The sequence below is a fragment of the Oculina patagonica genome, chromosome 2 (assembly GCF_052425735.1).
Source record: "Oculina patagonica isolate OP01 chromosome 2, crgOcupat, whole genome shotgun sequence".
Lineage (NCBI taxonomy): Eukaryota > Metazoa > Cnidaria > Anthozoa > Scleractinia > Oculinidae > Oculina > Oculina patagonica.
The window spans coordinates 11,805,500-11,827,233 of NC_135759.1; the positions used below are offsets into that span (position 1 = coordinate 11,805,500).

General features: G+C 37.2%; 2 protein-coding genes across 5 annotated transcripts; one reads left to right on the top strand and one right to left on the bottom strand.

Moving 5' to 3' along the window:
- The first annotated feature begins 98 nt into the window (after positions 1-98).
- Positions 99-9,404, top strand: LOC144639704 (O-methyltransferase MdmC-like). The gene is made up of 6 exons (XM_078499012.1): positions 99-418; positions 980-1,085; positions 5,740-5,864; positions 6,360-6,414; positions 6,760-6,893; positions 8,434-9,404. Exons 1-6 carry the CDS (start codon positions 206-208, stop codon positions 8,590-8,592), a joined length of 792 nt encoding a protein of 263 aa, XP_078355138.1. The 5' UTR covers positions 99-205; the 3' UTR covers positions 8,593-9,404.
- A 1,379-nt stretch (positions 9,405-10,783) lies between these two features.
- On the bottom strand, positions 10,784-21,343 carry LOC144643041 (clathrin interactor 1-like). Of its 4 annotated transcripts, XR_013568838.1 has the most exons (10): positions 21,158-21,341; positions 20,830-21,031; positions 20,596-20,734; positions 19,761-19,892; positions 18,753-18,888; positions 17,244-17,635; positions 15,987-16,111; positions 15,018-15,344; positions 11,194-13,818; positions 10,784-11,135 (listed from the first exon to the last, which is right to left on the bottom strand). XR_013568838.1 is itself a non-coding variant. In XM_078502165.1 (9 exons), the coding sequence occupies exons 1-9, from the start codon at positions 21,187-21,189 to the stop codon at positions 13,417-13,419; spliced, it is 1,884 nt and encodes a 627-aa protein (XP_078358291.1). In that variant the 5' UTR covers positions 21,190-21,343; the 3' UTR covers positions 10,784-13,416. The 4 variants fall into 4 exon arrangements, 3 of the variants coding, with proteins under 3 accessions (XP_078358291.1, XP_078358290.1, XP_078358289.1); XM_078502165.1 differs by having other exon boundaries at positions 10,784-13,815; positions 21,158-21,343; XM_078502164.1 differs by having other exon boundaries at positions 10,784-13,818; positions 15,987-16,108; positions 21,158-21,342.
- Between the last annotated feature and the right edge of the window lie 391 nt (positions 21,344-21,734).

Sequence of the window (21,734 nt, forward strand, 5' to 3'; positions counted from 1 at the left end):
TTCCCAGGCATTTGATTTTTCCGCCTCGGCTCTTCATTGGACAAACCTTAACACGTGATATTGAGCCAATCAACAGCTGTCGCTAGCCGACCATTGCCGACCATTACCGAGCTTTCGGCGAATAACAACGATAACAACTTGTTCCCAGGTCCTTTTGCGCGTCCAGGAGGAATCCAAGGGGCGTAAAATTATAAAAGTCGGGTGTATGATGTCTTTTTTTGCCGAAAACAAGCTTATTTTTGGTGCTCTTGGCTTGGCAGTGTCATCTGCGGCATTAGGATTTGTTTTTGGAAGGTCTTCTGAACGCTCAAGTCCGGATAGCATATTTGTGGACGTTGGTGCTGAAGGCAGTCCGCTTGCTAAGTACGTCTTAAGTTATGGAATCAGGGAATCAGCACCTCTTAAACAACTTAGACAGGTGAGCCATTTCTGCAAACTCGTTTTTAACTATGCATGCAGCTCTACAGTTTGAACAATTGCTCCCCTTGCGTCGTCTCCCTTAGGTGCTTAGGGATTAGCACGCATTCCATTGATGAACTTGGACGTCTGACTTGGGACCCCCTTGGGACAGTTTTGACAAACAGACTCAAAGAATAGTACAGTGTTTATACCTAGTGTAGAATGTTATGGGGCCGATTTATCGACGGTATGATTATCGTTCTGCTTGAATGTATTTGCTTCATAATTTCAGTAAGGCGTTTCAAGACGTAATATGATTCCAAACGTTTGTAACGTGATACTTTTGTCTTCTTTGCAAACGTGTTTTTTTTTTCAGTTTTGGCGAATGTTTGTTACATGATAATAATAAACCCGGATCGGAAAGATTTCCGCACAGCCCCATACATTAATTATGTATGCAACTGTTTCGTACTATCACTATACACAAACATCAATCATGAAAAGAACAAGTAAGTCAGAAAATTGCATGCATAATTAATGTAATTGGCAGATGTTACTTACCTGGTACCTTGTTATATAGGCAACCCTGAACCATCCAAGGAAGGGAATGATTAGCAGTGCTGATGGATCTCAACTTATCAGGCTGCTGTTACAACTGATCAAAGCCAAAAAAGTTATAGAAGTTGGTAAGATTTAGGCCCTGTTTACATGATTCTGGAACAAATTCATTCCATCACCATATATTTTTCTGTATCTGTTTTATTTACGATACTCTCTCCTCCGCAGAGGCCTCTTTCGTGGGGGAAGGCGAAAAAACACGGGGGGAGGAAGGCGAAAACACAAAAAATGAAAATTAGGGGGAGCGCGGGGGACGACGGGAAGGGCGAAGGAGCGGAGGCCTCTGCCAGATAATGATTTCAAAATGGCGCCCGATTTCCGAGAGAGTCTGGGTCTAGATCAATTTCTTTAGGAATATACAAGATGGCGTCGGAAGCTGAACATGCAAGTATGACAAAAGCGGGTACTTTTCTCCCTCTTTGGTCGACTTTTTCAGTATGCGAGGAAAATTGGAAAAGCTTTGTGTTATAAGTGTTTCGAGAGCAGCGGCAGTATAATGGTTTGATGCAGCACTTTCGCACGATGCATCGCAACATATCGACTATCGATGATTCTGTTCTTGGTATTATGCAAGACGCGTTCTCAAGAGTCACATGGCGATTAAACCACCGAAGTATCAGTCACAGGAGCAACCTCCGAGCGAATACGGTTCGTTCTTTTCTTGTTGTGACTTACATCTAGGTGATTGCAAACGGTTGGTTCATTTATTCCTCTTACGAAGGCCATAAACATTAGAGGGCTAGAAGAAAGCCGTGACAGGAATTTACTTCGACCTGTCGAAATGTCAGATTTACGGTATTTAACAATAGGTTACAACAAGCATTTTTCTCAATCCCTACTTGAATTTTAATGTCCCCACAGGTTAAAAAAAAACATACTGTGTTGCTCAAGTAAATCGGAAAACTGAAAAGCTTTAAAATGAGCACATACCAGTGCAAAATTTATTTTGGAGTCTTCCTATGCAAAGGCCTATTTCATCCTTCATACAGGCTGGGAATGGATGTTCATAGAGGCTGGGGAAAAAATATGTGAGCAGGGACACTGGAAATTTCCCCCTGTTTTGTCAGTGTGGAGGAAAATATTTAAAATTAATAGAAATTACTGTATTTATGTGTTGATGTCTTTAGCACAGCTATGCTTACCAAGGACACTGCAAATAAACAAACAAATATTGTAAATAAAAGAGAAACTAGTTAAAAATCCCAACTGGCAGGAATATGACTATTTGTCTTTTCACGAAGCATGGGCAGTTGAAAATAAGGCCAACAAACACATTTCCATCTTGTGGCAGGAGAATTTGATCCTGTGACCTCTGGACTACAAGTCCAGTGCCCTAACCACCAGGCCAAACTGCCCCCTAGAATGGAGAGAGAGTCTTGGAATTGCAAGAAACTGTCGATATACAATCAGGAACTAAAATTATCAGTGCAACACAGAAAAAACATATTCTAGAAGTATTATTGGTGTCCACATGTTCTTTGATCACACAAATGATTTAGGTTTAATAAAAAAAATTCTGGCAATGGGGCCTTCAAATGCAATTTTTTTTAAAAAAATATGTGGACTTTATTTACCATTTTTTGACATATTGGCCAGAAACATGGATTGGACAATTTAAATTCAACCCCCTAAAATTAAAAGTTTTGCTAAATAACAAGCAAGATTCTTCTGTTTTTCTCATATGCTAAGATTGAAATTATAATATCAGTAAAATGTTTTGGCTCCAATCTTTTTCAAGATTCAAAGTTGATGCCAAATGTTGAAAAGTGCATTACTTCTGCTACTGTGTGCATTTGTTAAATTTAACAATCAAGGGCATTTTCTCATTAGCATCTTGTGCCACATTGAAAACAATATTTTGAATCTTTTTGTAGAGGAAGTGTTAACTTTCCTAAAACATATTTGTACAAAAAATAAATACACATCTTTTCAAGGCAACTCTGTTTTATTCTGCATTATAATACCTTCTAAAACTAAATAGTTCAGAGGCTAGGGGGAATATACTACCACAAGGCTACTCAGTTGTACATCTGTTTCCATTGACTTCACATACCAGTACATTTGTTACTAGTACATGTACCTTATCATTTTATCAAGCGCTGAAATCTTTTTCATGTGCCTCATAAGAAAATGTTAGGTACCGGTATATCGCGAGTAAAAAACCCCGCAGAATATCAGTTAGTTAGTAACAACTAGTACACTAAGTGCTTTGTATGCTGATATCAAAGCTATCAAAAACTAAAGACAAAAACCACTTAAATAATACTTTGGTTTCAAAGCACCACAAATACACAAAACAAAACAAAATAGCTGGTTTAAGATTTTTACATTGTTGGAAATATAGACACATGGTACATGTAAAAAACACATTCCCTGGAATGAGTACACTGTTAATTTATTCTAAATTAATTGGGAAATTTTAATGTCTTGCCTTGTCAACATACAAAACGATGGTCTTCTTTCAATTTCAATATTAAAACAGGAAACTTCAGTGTTGAATTCCTATTGAAGTCAACCGTTTACAGACATTTCACTGACTACTAGTGTTGCCAATGGGCAGTTTACTTTTATAGTTCATTTCTAGTTATTTGCTCATTCTTGAGAGAATGAGACATATTCACCCCCTGATGTAGTAAGACCAAGTTGGAGTATGGCATTTTTAGATTTACTACAGTTGATATATTAATTTTACATCAGTATGAGAGGCAAGGCTGTTGGTGAAATAAGCAGGTTCCCAAATCGAGTGCTTGAATCAAAATAAAAAATCAAAGCTTCTGCTAAGTGAATGCATTCTCATAATAGTCAGTGAATTTGGCCAGAAAAACAGTTGTGGATGCTCTTAATGTGAGTTGTTGATGACAACTGGCTTTGTTGTTCCTTTCTTAAGTTTATATATGTATAATCTTAGAGGAACAATTTCTGGCTCAACTGTAGAAATACCAGGCCACATATTTGCATCACATTAAAATTAGATGGTTTCTTTGTTTTGATATGCTTTGCTCTAAAAAAAGATTTCAGAGATGTGTAAATAAGTGGTCTGGTATTCTAAAATGTCTCCTAAAGCTTATTTAACCTTTTGTAGCCCCAGATAAGCGGGCTATACAACCATTAAATCCTTCACTTGCCCTATGATACCTCTTTCGGTTTTGGTTCATTCGCAAAGTTAGAATCCGGCGTCAAAAAATGCTTTCTTGCGGGGCCACTGGCTCTATCCTTTACTGGGATACTGATACAGGCTGGCATCCGTTGTCATCTTCAATTTTAACGATTGTAAGATCGAGAAAACAGAGTGTGTTGCACGGAGACCTGTCTAAGAAAAATCCAAAATGGCGGATAACCACACGAGAAAACACGAACGGCCAAAAATCAAATGATAAGGATCGAAACTTCACCAAAAAGCGTCCACTTACCTTCCATACTTAGATCTTTAAAATAACATTCAAAGTCGTTCAATTCGTTGTCTCCTTCAGCCATAATCAAAGGTTGTCCACAGAACCGCAAATCTGTCCAGAGAACCGCACATTATCTGGCAGAGGTCTCGCTCCTTTCCTTTCCCCTTCCCAGTGTGCCCCGCGCGCTTTCGTTTCGATTCTCTCCAGGCTCCGCGCGCTTACTTTTCGCCTCTCCCCGTTCCTCTCCCTATTTCCCAGCCCGAAACACGAAAGAGACCTCTGCGGAGGAGAGAGTTTACGATACCAAGACAAATAGTTGTTCCCACACAAGTCATTCCATAATCAGGTCATTCTGGTTTTCATTTGGGAATGAAAATTTCATTCTGGAATTGCATCTCATTCTGGTGTCATGTAAACTAAAAATGAACTTTGTTCCTTTTTTTCATATCTCATGAAGCTGTATACGAAGGCCACAGTTTGAACTCAGAGTGAAAAAACATGATTTTTGTTTTCTGTTTAGCCCAAAGTCATTTATGAGCACAATAACATGTTTGCGTGAAACAAGCCCTGTAGGGTGGGGGGGGGGGGGTTTGAGGGGGTTCGAATGAACCCCTAAAAGTTTTGAAGTTGGCATTTTTGGGAGGTTGAAAAGATAAAAACATTTTACACAAAACAATCAAAAGACTGTGACCGGTCGATTACACGGACGACTACCTTCCTTGCCAAGATTATCAGAGGAAGCCACTACAGTTTGGCGCTATAATAAGAAGGTCTAATCTTTTGGATTGGTAAATTGATGGTCGTCTTGCTTTCTGTCCTTGTCGATCAGAACTAGCGTTAGTTGGCTGGATAAGCAAGAATGCGCATTTGTTACAAACCAAATTTTCAAGATGTCTTATGCACACACTTATTTCTGAACATTTTAGAATTTTTTTTAGAATAAAAATTACTTTCCAAAGAGCTAATATTGAAAGAAAATGCATCCCACCTCAGAAATAATGCCAAAATGCAGGAAATGGAACTTGAGAGAACCTAAATTTCCTGGGGGGATGCCCCCAGACCCCCCTAGATATAGAGGCTCTGGTACTGGGTACTCAGTTCTTCTATAGAGGATCCTGAAGAAGGGGGAGGTATAAAATCCCTTTTACCAGCCCAAATTTTGCCCAAGTCCCATTTCCCAGCCTATTTTACCGATTTTCCAAATCCCATTTCTCAGTTCTAATGTTTAACATTTCCAGTGAAAATTTGTCCAAATCCCAGTTCCCATTTTCCCTCTTCAGACCTGGCCTCACCCTTCCTTACCCTCACTCCTGAGAGTGGTTTATTTCAGGTGTTTACACTGGCTATAACACTCTGAGTATGGCCATGTCACTGCCTGCTGATGGCAAAGTTGTGGCATGTGACATAACAGACAAGTTTATGAAAGAGGTACAAAGCCAGCAGTACTTCAAAGAGGTTAGTAAAAACACTGTGTTGGTAGATCACAAACCTTGATTCTTGTAACTCACACATACACTATTAATATTACTGCAACCCTCCAAGTTAAGACCATTTTAGTCGCCATGGCGACTAAAATTTTGGAGCTGGCGACTAAATTTGAACCAAGGTCGCCAGCCTGGCGACTAAAATTAAGAGGAAGGATTGAAAGCATCAGCTTAATTTGGTGACTAAAATTTTTCACGGGCGACCAAAACTTGAGTAGTTGGTGGCCAAATGGCCACTAAGGAAAAAAATAAACTTGGAGGGTTGTACTGTTGTAGCATATCATCAGTAATTATATATGCTGTTGTTTAAATTCATCTTTGGCTTTAAATTGTTCAAACCAGTTTAATTTTTACTTTTCATTACCTTCTATTCATTAGCATAATCTGAAACAAAGGGAAATAAAACTCATATCAAAATGTAAACCACAACGCATATTTAAATTCAGCTGCAGCTCTCTTTCTCTAGGCAGGTGTTGAATCTAAGGTAGATTTAAGGCTACAGTCTGCCGTCACAACTTTAGGTAAGAAATGCACAATCACATTTTAGTACATCTTTAGTTAGTTAGTATTTAATGGTTAAAACCAAGCATGATGGCTGCACCGGGTAAAGGCCTGCACCAAAATCACCAAGTGCCTATACTTTTGGTTAAAAACAGAGTTGTTAACATGACTTGAAGGACTATTTACAAACATCTTAAACTGCAAAGGGAAAAAATTCTTAAGTTTTTATTTCTTAGGTTTTCTGTAGTTCCTGACTTTGTGTGTTTGTGGGTCTCTTATCATTTTTATGTAAATAAAACTTGGTTTTACACTTGAACTTATTTGAAACAGAGGAAATAGCAGGCTTATTTACTTCATTGCTTTAGATGAACTTCTAGCTGCAGGAGAGGCTGGAAGCTTTGATCTAGTTTTTATTGATGCTGATAAGACAGGATATGAAAAGTACTATGAGAAATCTTTACAGCTGCTGCACAGTGGTGGACTTATTGTCATTGATAATGTAAGTCATTCATGCTACACAATAAACCATATTCGTATTCTCGGTATTGGACTGGAACTAGCTTGCAACGGAGGCTAATGCAGGGTAACCTTTTCAAATGCAAATGACATCAAGCTATTTTTAATAATATTCCCCCGCATTAGCCTCCATTAATTGCAAGCTAGTTCCAGTCCAATAACGAGAATACGAATATGGTCTATTCAGTAATGACTGCAGATTACAAATATAGTATATTAACTATGTCTTGTTCAACATCCATTTATGTTTAAGAAATTGTACCAATAACTTATTCAGTTACAGTTAACTCTCTCTTAACGGACACCTCTATAAGACGGACACCTGATGATGGTCCCTGCGGTTTTTCAGTCATTTTACTGTAACCAAACTCCCTATAAGGCGGACACCTCTCTAAGACGGACAACGGACACTTTGAAGTCATTTAACGGACACTTGATAAGTTTTTTTATCATGTTTTAATAGTAAAAATACTTCCAAACTTCATATCGACCTAAAGCAAAGTTAGTCAGCGCCCTAAGGATACATCTATACCACTTACTAATCACAAACAATGACGCTTTAATGGATTACTTTTCTGCTCACGTGTATGGAAACTGCAGAGGTCGTTTTCTACTTTCAGTATCACAGTTTGTAGAAGCTTTTGATTTTTGCTTTAACAAGCAAATATGGTCCTTTTATTATTTAGTCTTGTTGCAGTTAGCACAGGTTTGTTGCATTCTGCAAAGGTTTATTTCAGAATTACTGGTGTCATGTCAGGGTTCTATCTAGGATTTTCGTTTGGGGGAGAAGGGGGCTTCCCCCCCCCCCCCCCCGGAAAATTTTTTAAATGGATATGTGCTGAGATGCAATCTGGTGTATTTTGAGACACAACCTTGATATAATTATTTTCACCGTAATTTTATATTATTTTTTGGTCATCACATGATTAGGTTTTGACAATGTTAGCTCGGCTGAGACGGTCCATGTAGGTCAGCACTTACTCTTGTTCTCGGTTTTCTGGTTACAAATTTGTCCATGCTGTCAATATTTGATCAACTCATTCAATGGTAACTGAGCCTGCAGTTACAGTACTCCATGTTCCTTGTCATATAGTGTCCTGGGACATGGAATGCTCACTTCATGTACACTGACCTGAATGATATATTGATTTATCTATGTACTGTATAAATTATCACAATTTTTTTTTTTTTGGGGGGGGGAAGCTGGGCTGTTTGGGGGGGGGGGAAGCTTCTACCCCTGAACACCTCTAGATAGAACCCTGCATGTTACCTTGACTCTCTACAGAGCGGACACCTCTCTAAGACGGACAGCTGCAGCCGGTCCCGAAGGTGTCCGTCTTAGAGAAAGTTGACTCTATTTTGTTCCTCTTAATATGATGACTATAAAGTCCAATTAGCATCCAGTTATTTATCGAACAATGTAATCTTGCTGCCATATAATTACATGTATATTAGAAGTATCTATTATACCCCCTTAAGCTTATTGTCATAACCCATTTTTTTTTTTTTTTGCTTTTCTATAGGTTCTATGGAAAGGCAGAGTTTGTAATCCTGAAAAAATAGCTTCTGAAGAAGACACAAGAGCACTACATAACTTGAATGTGAAAGTTCATGGAGACAGTCGTGTTGTGATGTGTATGGTTCCATTTGCTGATGGTGTTACAATAGCAATGAAGCTTTAACTTGTTATGTCTATAGATTCCTTCTCTGGCTTTTTACCAGAGTTCTGTTCCTTTTATTGTCAAAGACATTATAAGTGTTTAGCTTGAAATTTTAAACCTAATGTATTGCATTTTAAGCGTAAATTGAAGACTCGACCTTTTTAAACCAATGTATTAGCCCTTTTTTACCAATTTATAGTGTATTATCAAATTTATGATCCTATAGTTGTTAAGTTATTAATTTTTATACAATAGCACTTTTGGATCATAATGATAAAAAGCGCTCTATAAATTTTATCAATATTTTTCAAATTATTTAACTAATCAATTGTTTTTTTCTGAGGATCATATGTAGACTATCGTAAGATATAAGTAATATCCTAAATTATAAAGAAAATTAAAATAATTATTATTGCATTGTATTTGCCAGGTTGCAAAATTATTTCTCAAATTATTCACCTTTTCAAGTTTGCTCCTTTGAAGTGTAGATTATTAAAAGATATTAACAACTATTCACCAATTGAAAGTGGAGGTAGATCGGTACAGTGGATAATATCCACTACCACTAGCCACTGACACTGAGGTGAATAGTTGTTTTACTATATACTAAAACATACCCAATAAGGATTATACTCATTTATTCCTGTCAAGGAGTACAGTTTTAGTGCACTAATTGCTTAGACGTGAATAGCAAAACATATCTGGAGTTTGGGTGGCCAATCAGCATGGGCCAACAATGCTATCCACTGTTTTAGTATAATTATCCTATCATAGTTGCTATCATCATTATCTCCTCTACTAAGTGATATCCTCAATAAAGAAAATTTAAGTTATTGTTATTGCATTTTTTTGCCAGGTTGCAAAAACGGCAGACCATTGTTCACTTGAATTCAATTCGCAGTGGGGATGGTGAAAAGTGACATTTTTGTACAACTGACTACCTTTGGCGTTTTAGCCTAGCATAAGGAAACAAACATCTACCCATTATTATAATGGCAAACTTTTGAGACTGGCCAATTTTTTTTATCCAACTTGTTATAGTTACATTAAGAAAAATTAAAAATTAGTTGCAATGAGAGAAATAACAAAATCTGAATACTGTACCTGACAGAATTCATACAGATGACCTTCTGCAGTTTTCAGCAATTTCTAGCTCTTATATTTTGACGGGACTGTACTGCAAATCTTACCAGTTGATGCTACAATAATGGTATCAAACACACACACAAGTTGTAATTATTTTCTTGACATCATTGGCTCCACAGCAACAGTATAACTTGTTTAAAGCACCACTATGATCAAAATTGCGACTCTCTGATTTAAGCCATTTTTAAACATAAGTGGTTGGCACGAGAAGAAAAATACTGCTTAAATTTTTGAAATACCTCCTTTCATTCTAGAGATATTCAAGTTTTTAAAATATGCAAATTAGCTAAATGATGACATCATATACCCAATGTTAAGGGCTTTCCTGGCATTTTTTGGCATTGCATTTTGATATTTCTCAGGGATGTCTCATTTGATATAAATGTGTTACGTAGACTACTTGGCCTGGTTTGATTATTTTGGGACTGAAAATTTCTTACATTGTAAATGTTGAAAACAGATCTAGGGACTGGGGAAGAGTGTGTTGCCATGGTAACACGATTTTATCATAGTGGCACTTTTATAATATACACATGTATATAATAATATACACAGTAACAGTACAACTTGTTTAAAAAATACTCAATTCCGATTGGCTAAGAGCAGTGCAGTTCAGTTGTAACACCAGTGCAAAACGTGTAACGCCAGTGCAAAAAGGGTAACACCAGTGCAAACTGACGCGACAAATGGAAAAGACACGCTTTTGAGCACCATGTCCCAAGGAGTGGACATTTTCAGACATTAGCAGTGGGTAGAAATTTTGAGACACCAACAACAGTTGGTTTCAATATCAGTTCCAAATGTCTAATGCTTTTAAACATTTACTAATAACAGCTTTTTCCTCACAAGATATGCCCTTATGAAATTAATCCCTCGAGAAGGTGGAACTACCGGTAGTAATACTGATGGTATGTAGCATTGTGACGCCTCCAGCCCAGGGAGGTAGCTAAGAAAACACTTAGCCAGCTCATCAACAAGCCCAGCTGGCTTTTCTGGCCCTTGGCAGCTATTTCAGCCAGTTAAATTAGCCAGCATCCGGCCCTTAGCAACATCCCTGCCAGCCAAGTTCAAGTAACAAATGAGTTTAATGAGTCTCACAACAACTAAAAGTTAATTCTGTCTCCAACAAATCTTTAATTTTGTGAGTAAAATAAAAATAGAGATAAAATTTCCCCCGTTCTTTAACATTGTCATTAGACAAGATTGCTTTTTCTTACAAAGTGTTATTTTAACTTTTCTATTGCTCTGTATAGTAGTTTTCTATTTACAATGTGTTCTAATATAAAACTTTCGTCAAAATTGAATGTGGGGGGGGGGGGGGGAGGGCATGTTTGTTGGCCAAATAAGTTGTAACACTGTGCTAGGTAGTTTCTTCTCTGGACATGCATACCAACAGAAAAATGTACTTGCTTTCCCAGCTGTTCAAAATGAAAACTATGTACCTACCTAAACAGACTTGAGTTAGTTTTCAACAACTATTTAGTCGCCATGATGGAAACCGTAATGGAAAGCAAGTAACTGATAACAAACTGGCAAATAAACAACTACTCAGGTTTAAGACGAAAAGCTACGTTGTTGATAACAGTTGCTGACAACTAGGTATCTCTAGTGTAAGCCATCACCAGTTTTGGTTGCCAGCGGTTTGAGCACCATGTACTGACATGCATAACAAACACAGTTTCCCAAGCTCTCACATGAGATTAGTTTATGGGTAACTGGTCTCTAGTGCGTGGAAAAACTCATTCAAACACTTAAAGTTGTCAACTCATTTCAGTTGTTGACATCCAACTCTGTAGTCTATGAAGGCCCTTGGCACAATATATATTATAAATGTACGGCTACTTCAATTAACATTGTCCGATCAAAGCTTAAAGACAATCTTTACCAAAAGGTAGTATGGGTCAAAGAAGAGAGCAATTGCATGTGCTTAATACTAATGAGATATAACGACATGACAAATGCAAATTTGCACGTTTTCTTTCAGTGCAGACATGTGGAAACATGTTTGTACTTTAAGCCACACTAACTTTTTTCAAAACTCAAAGCTACTCAACAGTGAAAGAAAGCTACAGAAAAGGTCTCCTGAGAGGAAAACAAAATCATGAATACTTCATGTGCAAAAATACAAACTTGTACATTTCCTATATAATATGTGAATACCCAGACCATTCGGTCTTGTCTTTAAGCTTCAAGCTTTGATCTGACAACGCTAATTGAAATAGCTGTATGTTGTCATACTAAATCATAGAAGAGATGACATGGTTTTAAGATACAGGTTTGAAATTACTGAAAAAAAGAAAAAAAATTCTTGTGAATTACACAGCAATGTAGCCAGTTTTTGGGGACTTCATAAGAAAAGTTTTGGTAGACACTGGTGTGAATCATGCAAAATAAACTAAAATTAGCTATAATGAACCAAACCAAAAACATCATTTTACAGCCTGCAACTAGACCACACATGCATGCATCAGCTAAAACTCTTAATTGTGTGGCACAGAAATTTGAATTTATAATCAAACAAAACATTGTCATCGCTTTGCCAATACTGTGAAAAATGAGCACTGTTTTCAGTCACTGGCAAAGACAACATTTTGTGTAAACAGATATTGGTGAAGTGAGGGAATTGAATGTTCTGTGAATGCCTAGATAGGACTTTTGGATATCCAGATTTTACAACAAAAATGATTTATATGTGCTCTCTAGGAATCATCAGAATAAATGTTCAATAATCTGTTACGTAATTTCACTTTCTATAAAAATTAACAGCCAATGCTGAAGTCAGTATAAATTTCCCGCCTAGTCTGTCTAGTACAACATCAGTGACTTTTGATTAGGCTAAACAATCAACTCCTACTCTTACTCCTACTCTAATAGTGTTGGACAACCACACATTCTTAAGACTGTTGAAACACTGTCGCTGAGCATTTCTAATGCCATCAACTGACACAACCATCATCATTTTTACATTTTTAAAGATTTTGAAAATTAAAAGTCATACCAACTTGTTATCATTCACTGGAATAATAAATTACAATTATAACCAACTAATGAAATAAAAATAGACACTTAGATTTGAACTTATTTAACTCTATTTACATCACTAAGCTGAAGATCAAAGTCAGTTTGCCTACAAAAAAAATTAAAAAAAAATGTTTTCAATTAAACTGATGTCTTTCAAGCTGTTGTGCTTTTGGGTTCTCATTTGCATTACAGTTATGGTTTGGTATGAAAATGACATTATCCACTGCAGCCCATTTTATATCAAAATTTGACCTGGAAGAAAGGCTTGTAAGCATTCACACGAAGCTCAGCCTTAGTCTCAAGTAACATTAAAATATTTTATATATTTGAAAATTGAGTGAGCATTGATTGGTTGTATGCCTTTTTAGTTTAACAGCGATTTAAAGCCACTGCTAAGATCCCTGCTTAAATGAGGTTACAAGATCTTTTTAGACACCATGTCTATCTAGTTGGCCAGTTCAATTTGTATTTACTATCACTTTAATCCCTTTCTGCCCCAACACAGGTCTTATCATATCTTTTTTTGGGCCAGCCAACACTGAATATAATTTGATTAAAGCTTTCTTTCAATTTTATTTGCAGTATTACTGCTTGATGCGTGGGAATTTAAGCCAAACAATTCAAACACACTAATTCACTAGCTCTGCAGCAAACGCACAATGTCTATTGCCATAAACATCAACTGACACCCTTATATGTTGAATAACCACTACTACTAAAGCCTTGCATTTGTCCCATTGGTCTGGGCTGCATCATTCCCATTCCTCTGTTTGTCATCTGCATCATGGGCATGTTTGAAGACACAGTCATCTGACTCATATTTGCATTGAGCATGTTTATCTGTGGTGCCATGCCCATCATGGGTACACTTGCATTCATTGGTGGAACGGCTCCCATGGCATACATATTCTGTGGTGGCATACCATAGAGGCCCATTGTAGCTGTTGGCATCTGCTGCTGGTTAGAGTACAACTCATTCATACTTGGTTGGGCAGGTTTGTCGCGATGGCTCATTGGACTTAAATTATCAAGGCTAATGTCAACTGGACTGTTGGACCATGTTGTTGATTTAGCTGACTTCTGAAAACAGAGAATGACTGATTGAATTTCACAATAATCAAGAAGTCCACCACAACAAGGTCATTTTTAGCAAAAGCCCACCTGACTTTCCCAATTCTGACAAACATCAGATCTCATTTGATGTACTGACTTGCTCAGCATGGCTATAACTTGTTATTGTCCTTTGTGTTGAAGAAATTTATAGTGCAAAGTCATTTTTATGGTCTACAATCTCATTGACCATAGCTTTCAACCAATGAGCTTGTATAAAAACTAGGTCCACAATGCATATGTACAGTCTGTATATGTGTGGCTTATGAGTCCACTTGTAGCATGTAATTGAAGTAAAACTTAAGGGAAAATTATGAGCTGAAAGCACGGTGATGTGTCATTGTAACATTCAGATTAAAGTGACAACATTAAGTGGAAACATAATTCTGTACAGTGGAACCCCGATATAACGATCCTCGATATAACGATATTCCCGATATAACGATGGATATTCTATGTCCCGACAAAAGTTACAGTAAAATGTATGGGATGGAACCCCGATATAACGATCTTCGATATAACGATATTCCCGATATAACGATGGATATTCTATGTCCCGACAAAAGTTACAGTAAAATGTATGGGATGGAACCCCGATATAACGATCTTCGATATAACGATATTCCCGATGTAACCATGAGAATTTAGCGGACCGAACGATAAAATCCTCCCGATATAACGAAATTATCAGTACACCGTCACATTTTATTTGCAAGATATCGAATTTAATGCAATAACATTACGGTAATCATCTCTAAAGTTTCTAAAAACAGCTTTGTACGATGATATACGAAAATAATACTGTGTTTTCAGCCTTCTTTTCAAAATTATTCTCATTATCCTCCTCTAATATGCAGTAAAAAGTACTTTATAATATTAGGTTGACCCCGATATAACGATATTTACGGTTATTTTACGGCTATATCGTTATATCGGGAGTTTCGATATAACGATTCGGCCTCGATATAATAATATTATTTTACTGCTCCCTTGGCATATGGTTGTATCGGGGTTCCACTGTACATCATAAGAAGTAACTGGATATTTCGCTCAGAGGGAAAGTATAAAGTTTCCATATTGAAATTCTTATATACTGCCTTTATTGACAATTGCACAAATGGTTACCAGCAAAAATGAATGCCTAAGTAACTAAGTTAAAATGCAATTACCTGATGTATTGGAGTACAGTCTGCCATCATTGCTGAGGATGACTTTCCACTGGATATTAATGGTTTGGAAGGTGTCATGGTCTGTGACTTTATCAACACAGGCTGCTGACCTTGTTGAGGTTGAACTAAAAGTTGAGAGTTTAAAAACTGTCCTTGCATTCCACCAGCCATAAACTGGTTAGTAAGTACTGCAGGCTGAGAAGGTTGAAACTGTACACCAGACAGCACACTACTCTGTGGCTGAAGGACTGAATTCATTGCTAACTGAGGTTGGAGGGAAGACAGGTTCTGGTTTGATGTTTGAGATATTGTTTGACTTGTTTCACCCTAATAAGAAAAAAGAAATAGGTTTTGTTTCATAACATGAAATGTTATACTCATTAGCAAAGAATATAACAGCCTTCCACACTGTTGAAAAAGCTTAACCACTGAGTGCTGGATCAATTTTATGCTTATTTCTCTGAGCATGAAGTACTACTTAAAGACTCCCTGTCGACTGGTATGCACTGGGTGTCTCAACTCGAATTTCATACAATATGAAAACCTCCATTTCAAAGAGTCTGGTCACAAAATCAGTTAATCTGAGCAATCCAGCAGGATTTTAAAAAAAGTAATCACTGTTCATTGGCATTGGCTTGCTTTGTTTGCAACAGATTTTCGACATCAACATTTTTTTTGTCAATTAAGCTTGAGATTGAGTGTGACCTCCCAAAAATATCCTAACATCATATAATTTATGATCAATGAAAGCCTGTCACCAACTGTTTGCATATCACTGAAATTGATGGTAACCATCAATAACTTGCCAAAGTGAAACCAGGGTTTTCTAGGTAAAGGAACAAGACAGGAAATGCATCTTTCAACTGCAGATCAACCAAAGCAAAACCACAGAAGATGCACCAATACTTATGAGTGGCAATTTATAGAATGCTTGTTAAAATAGGTCAAATTGGAGTCTCTGAACTTCACCTGCAATGCAGTATTGCCCTGAAAGTCAGTGAAGAATGAGTCATCAGACAAATGATTTTGGGGAGGACTTCCAGTTCGGAAAGCTGCAAAGTCTCCAAAGTCGTCATTTTCTACTGCTGATCCTACTGGATAAAAAAGTTCCTTAGATTAGCTGTTCCAAAGTTGCACAGGGAACTAGGGCGAGTTTCAAATTTTAAGTAACCGATAATCTGACACCACCACATGTAACATCACGGTGAGATTGGTCATTTGACCAAGTTTGATGCTTTTAGGATGAACAGAAACGAAGTTATGGACCTTGAAATATGGTTCAAAATCCATACAAACATCTCTAATTGTGAGCCAGCATACCCCAAAACCATACATACCATTATTTGAAAGAAACTAAGATGAAAATCACTATTTTTGCCTATTTTAAAGAGTATCACAAAAACCATATGGTTTTGGGGGACGCTGTCTCACAATGAGAGACGTTTGTATGGATTTTTAACCATGTTTCAAGGTCCATAACTTCGTCTCTGTTTATCCTAAAAGCATCAAACTTGGTCAAATGACCAATCTCGTTGGGTTCTTTTATGTGGTGGTGTCAGATTATCGATTGTTCCTATGTTTGTGAGGTCATAGAATGCTCATATGCATATTTAAATTTCTTCACTAATTGCTATTGTAAATATTTAAGCTTTCTAAAATCTGCTTTTACGACTCGTATTTGTAATAAAATGAAGTAGAAATATTTTCGCATTTTCTATTCACAATAAAATTAATGTACAGAAAAATATACTACAGGATGGGTTACCATAAGACAGCACTAAACTTCTAGTCTTTCAAAGCTATGTGGTTAACATAAGAACCTTTTTGTCTACTTTGTGGTACCTCAGTAATACAAATAACAGTCGGTCATCGGACAATGGTCAGCCAGAATGTCCAAGAAAATCCCAACAATGGCTGGACATTTTGATTGGGTAAATTTTAAACTTCAATGACTATATCATTTTGCAGATGAATTTAAATCTACCTTGAGTACTTTAAGTTTAAACAAATGGTAAATTTTTTACACACTTTTTATTTGGGATGTGCTTCAATGGCCGACCAGTTTTTGTTTTGTCTGACCAATGTCCTTACAAGAAAACAAAAATATTTGCAGCCTTGTATCTCGTGAACAGAATGTGCAACATTAATTAAGTGACACTGTGTCCTCTGATGGTTTAATGTTAGTTGCTAATAGCTTAAGAAATGTATTAATCACTAACTCCTTACCATTGTTTAAATTAAAGTTCTCTGATCCACCAATGCTTCCTCCCCCAACTGGTGCAGAAGAAAAATCTGCAAAGAAACTATCATTTTCTATTGGGACAACAGGGACATTGGAAGTCTGAAAGGGCTGTGAAGTAAGAGAGGTGTCAGGCGGCCCTGCAAGCAAGTCCACAAGGTCTGAATTGCCAGCATGTGATGAAGACGGGGCTACACTCGAGGCTTGTGTTGCAGAAGAATCTGTAGTTTCTGATTTTCCATAATTTGCTGCAGCGCCAAGATCTATAGTTTTTGTAGGTTTAGATGACAGTTTAGGGGTTGGATTTCTGGATGAATCAGCACTGCTCAAGCTATCTTTATCTTTGTCTTCTGAAGCTTCCTCTGCTTCCTCTTCATCACTGTGGATAAACAACAAACTAGGTCAATCCAATAAAATATTCTCCTGAAATGCCGAACATTTTTAGCACTCTGTCAAATTTGGGTATCAAACGTTTACTGATAGTTTAACGAGGAAGGACAAAGCAAAAGATCCATTTCATAAAATGGAGATCCCTCAAACATTTTTTTGGGCGAGATGTCTTGAGAATCTTAAACCAGAATTTTGTTGTTAAATTATCTGTAACATTCTCATACCCTATAAATTTGTTCAGAGAAAGAAAACAAAGGTCACAAATATGTTATTTACTTATTTTTGAATCAACACACTAAATGTAAATGAAACAAAAGTTAACAGCAAATTTCAATGAAAGTGAAGATATTGAATTAACACTGGCAAATTGCATTAACACTGGCAAAATCCAGAAAATTTGTGATTTAAGTTTATAATCCACATACGGGTAAGAAATTACCAGTGTAAAAAACAAGAAAACTATAGATTAACAGTTGGAGCCAGCAAGGAAGCATTGGGAAGACAATTTTAAATCCTTTGTAGGACTGAAGAGATGTCTTCACATTCACCCATCATCCTTGTGCCTTGTGGCACATGGGGCCTCTCTGCAGAGATGTGCAGTGAATTAATTTTTAAACCATTGACAGCAGCAATCCACGCCACTTTTCTTGGGACACTCGTCGTTTTTGGCACTTCGGAAGAGGAAAAAATTCAATAATTAACCCCCCGCCCCATTACAATGTTGTGTACCTTGAAAAACCAATGCCTACCGTTGCTGTCTGTTTTGCAACATTGGTTTCGGGGGGAGGGGGTTCTCCATTTCTGAGAAATCGTGACGAAATGTCACGTTATACTTGCTGAAATGGGTGTCCCAAGTCTTTATGGCGCGGATTGAGGGATCCATATTTCTTTTTTCTCCAAGTTGTCAGCTGGGCAACTAAAATTTTACTTGCCCGCTCAAAAGTGAAAGGAAATTTTTTCTTAGTTTTTCACTTAAATTTCTAAGCATTTTTGTACATATTTCAAGCTTAATTGACTAAATCACTCTGCTCTGGGTATAACTGGAAAGATTTTTTCCTTGTCAGAAGTGAAACAAAGGCTGATGCCCGCCATGCCGTCCAGGTTACCTTTCCTTATCTTTGTACTCTCCATAAGACCCTGCTCGTTCACGCCATTCTCTGATTTTACTCTTCCGTGTTGTTTTTCCATTAAATTCGTCAAACTGGTCTGCACCTCCTCGAGGTTGAGAATCATAACGATCACCTATGATGTGAATTTAAAAAACATTATTAAACAACAAAACACAAAGATCCTGCAGCCACAGTTCTGGGAATGATAAAAGCAGAATAAAGGGCATGATAAGGGAATGATTTGGGAACCATCTGTGGCACGATTGGCAAAATGTTTGTGACAATGCCTTCCAGGTACCATTAATTACTGTGTTTGTTACGCCAGAAATGCAGATTTTTGACCAATTTTTGAGGTTCTTTTAGCTCTAACTACTATTATTGGTGTAGCGATTACATCATTGTTACAAGTGATTTAATAATTTACTATCAATGTAACATGATCATCCAAGAATGAGATTAGAGTGAATTACATCTGAGATTGAATGCGTGTACATTGTACTTGTCTTCCTTTGTCTTACCTGATCACTACAATTGGTTAGTTAAATTGTCTTCTAACATACAAAAGTTACAGTACTGGTCAAATGTAAGTTGACAGTGCCTCAAGCCTCAACTCTCAAAACTCAAAAATTCAAGTCGAGAGTTTGGAGTATTGAGTCTCAAGGTTCGAGTAGAGAATGCCAACTTACATTTGAGTGGTACTGTATCTGTAAGATTCTGTTTTTATAAAATTTTAAACAAACAAATATAGATTATACTCAACTAGCACTTACAATATTTACAATGTTTTTAAAAAATGACATTCAAAATTACTACTCCACTTTCCCCTTTTAAATGTTACATTCTTCAAGGATTTTTTTGTGCAAAACTGCTTGGAATTCAAAACCAAAACAGGAGGAAAGGAAAAATTTGGGTAAGCATGACAACACCTCTGTCTTTGACTGCAGATTCTAGCAATACTTGGTAGTGTTTATTAAAGCAACTACTAACACACATAAGAGAACATACTATAACTCCTTGAATACTCCTCGCTAGAGACTCCTTTGTACTTATCACGATTTTTCTTGGACCTTTTCCGTTCTTGCTTTAACCTATCATCATCCTGAACCAGCTCAACAAGGTCTTTCACTTTGTGACGAACTATAACATAAAACAGTAATGAATTGCTTACACAGATGGAACAAAAATTGAGCTCAATCCGATTGGATTTTGTTCAGAATCTGTCTCTTGATAAATAAATCATGCAGGGCTACTGAGTGGGACGGTGCATGGTACAAAATGTCCGCAATGTAAACAAACAGCAGTTTGGCAATAGAACGTTCGATTTTGTTCGATTGACCAAAAGATATTGTGAGTTTGATTATGTTCGATTACTGAACCCAATTGAACGATTTTTGTGTTCAATTGGGTTTGATTACCGAACATTTGATTGGATACCCTGGGGAACTTTACAGTAAGATGTGAAGCTAAACTGGAATTTCCAGCAGGGGGAGGAGTTCAAGCGTGGAGAGGTATGGATATTTTCTTTAGCAACACAAGGTGCGAACCAGATATTTATTGGTTGTTGAATTGAGATAGTTTGTTTCGAAGTTGATGTCAAAAAAAATTCGTAAACATTCAATAACTATCGCATAATATTATTGAGCACTGGAGTACTAAAATGCAAAGTGGTGAAAACCAACAACAACTGATGAGCAGCTAGTCAAATTAGAAGAGAAAATTGCCCAATGCATTGCTTAAATTTTCCATTTATGATATCTTGCATCAATTTTATCACCCCATTCTTAACCTCACTATGAAGGGAAATAATTTATAGAACATACCCTAACATGTCTTAACTTACTGTTTATTCCTTGATCTTTCCCGAACTCATCGAAATGGCTAAAGTTTTCCAGCTGCCTTAAATCGTAAATATGGTCCCTTGTGTTGGTGACTACTCGCTCCGATCCGTTCTTGACCAGGTACGTGAGTAGAAGCAGTGACTAAAACAAGGTAGTAACACCTTCACAGTTAATCAATTGAAGAATAAAAGGGATCAACGCTTAAACATGCAATAAGATTACTAGTATGTCCAGACCTTGTAAATTCTTCTCCAGTTCTTTTTGTTTTCGTGTAGCATTCTTTTCCACAGCATGGACATCACCTCTGGAAAATGCTCGTAAGTGTACGTATACCTTGCAATTTCCGCCATAATAGTTCCATGAGGGCCCCAAGTGTCGTCATTTGTGGCTTCTCTCACTCTTGCTTCGATTTCAGTGTAGTTCATGACTACATTCGTACTGTAAAACAAAAGGAAAACCAATAACTTCGCTACGTGCCTTTTAAATATGGCAGAATATTGTCAGTAATTACAATTCATCTCAAACTTGGTACGGAATTTCAAATTATATCGAGAAAAGACTCACACTTTGTCTTGTAATTCTCGAATTTTCCACATTTTCGATTCCAATATTTTAATTTTCGCTAAAAAAAATCAAGTCATTTATCTAAAAACAGTGATGGAGACGGATTGAATTCGCCTCTTCGCCGATAACAAAATGGCGTCTCCAAAGCTTCTCCAGAGACAGCGGCGCTGACGTCAAAGAACTAATTTGAGTCTCCACACTGCCCGCCAGCGGTAGATCGTCGACACTTGGTATTTACTTCATATATAGTAATTACAATGTACCCCGATAATGTTAGACTGCAGTCTGTTTTTAACCGGTTTTTAACCGTACGCGTGCTGTGCGGTTCTTCCTCTGCAAGCGTTTTTTTGTAGTTTTGTCGGTGACCAGACCCAAATCTCCACTCGGCTGACTCAGACAGAGAGCTCACTACAATTTTGAAAAACAGCCAATATAAAAAGTGGCCCGGGCCCGGAGGTAGGGCTTTCCACAAGTTGCTCAGCAACTTTTTGGCAATTTTTCATGATTCGAGCAACTTTTCCCCCTTTGCGCAACTTGTTGCATTTTGAGCAATTTCCAGACCGAAGTTATCCGAAGA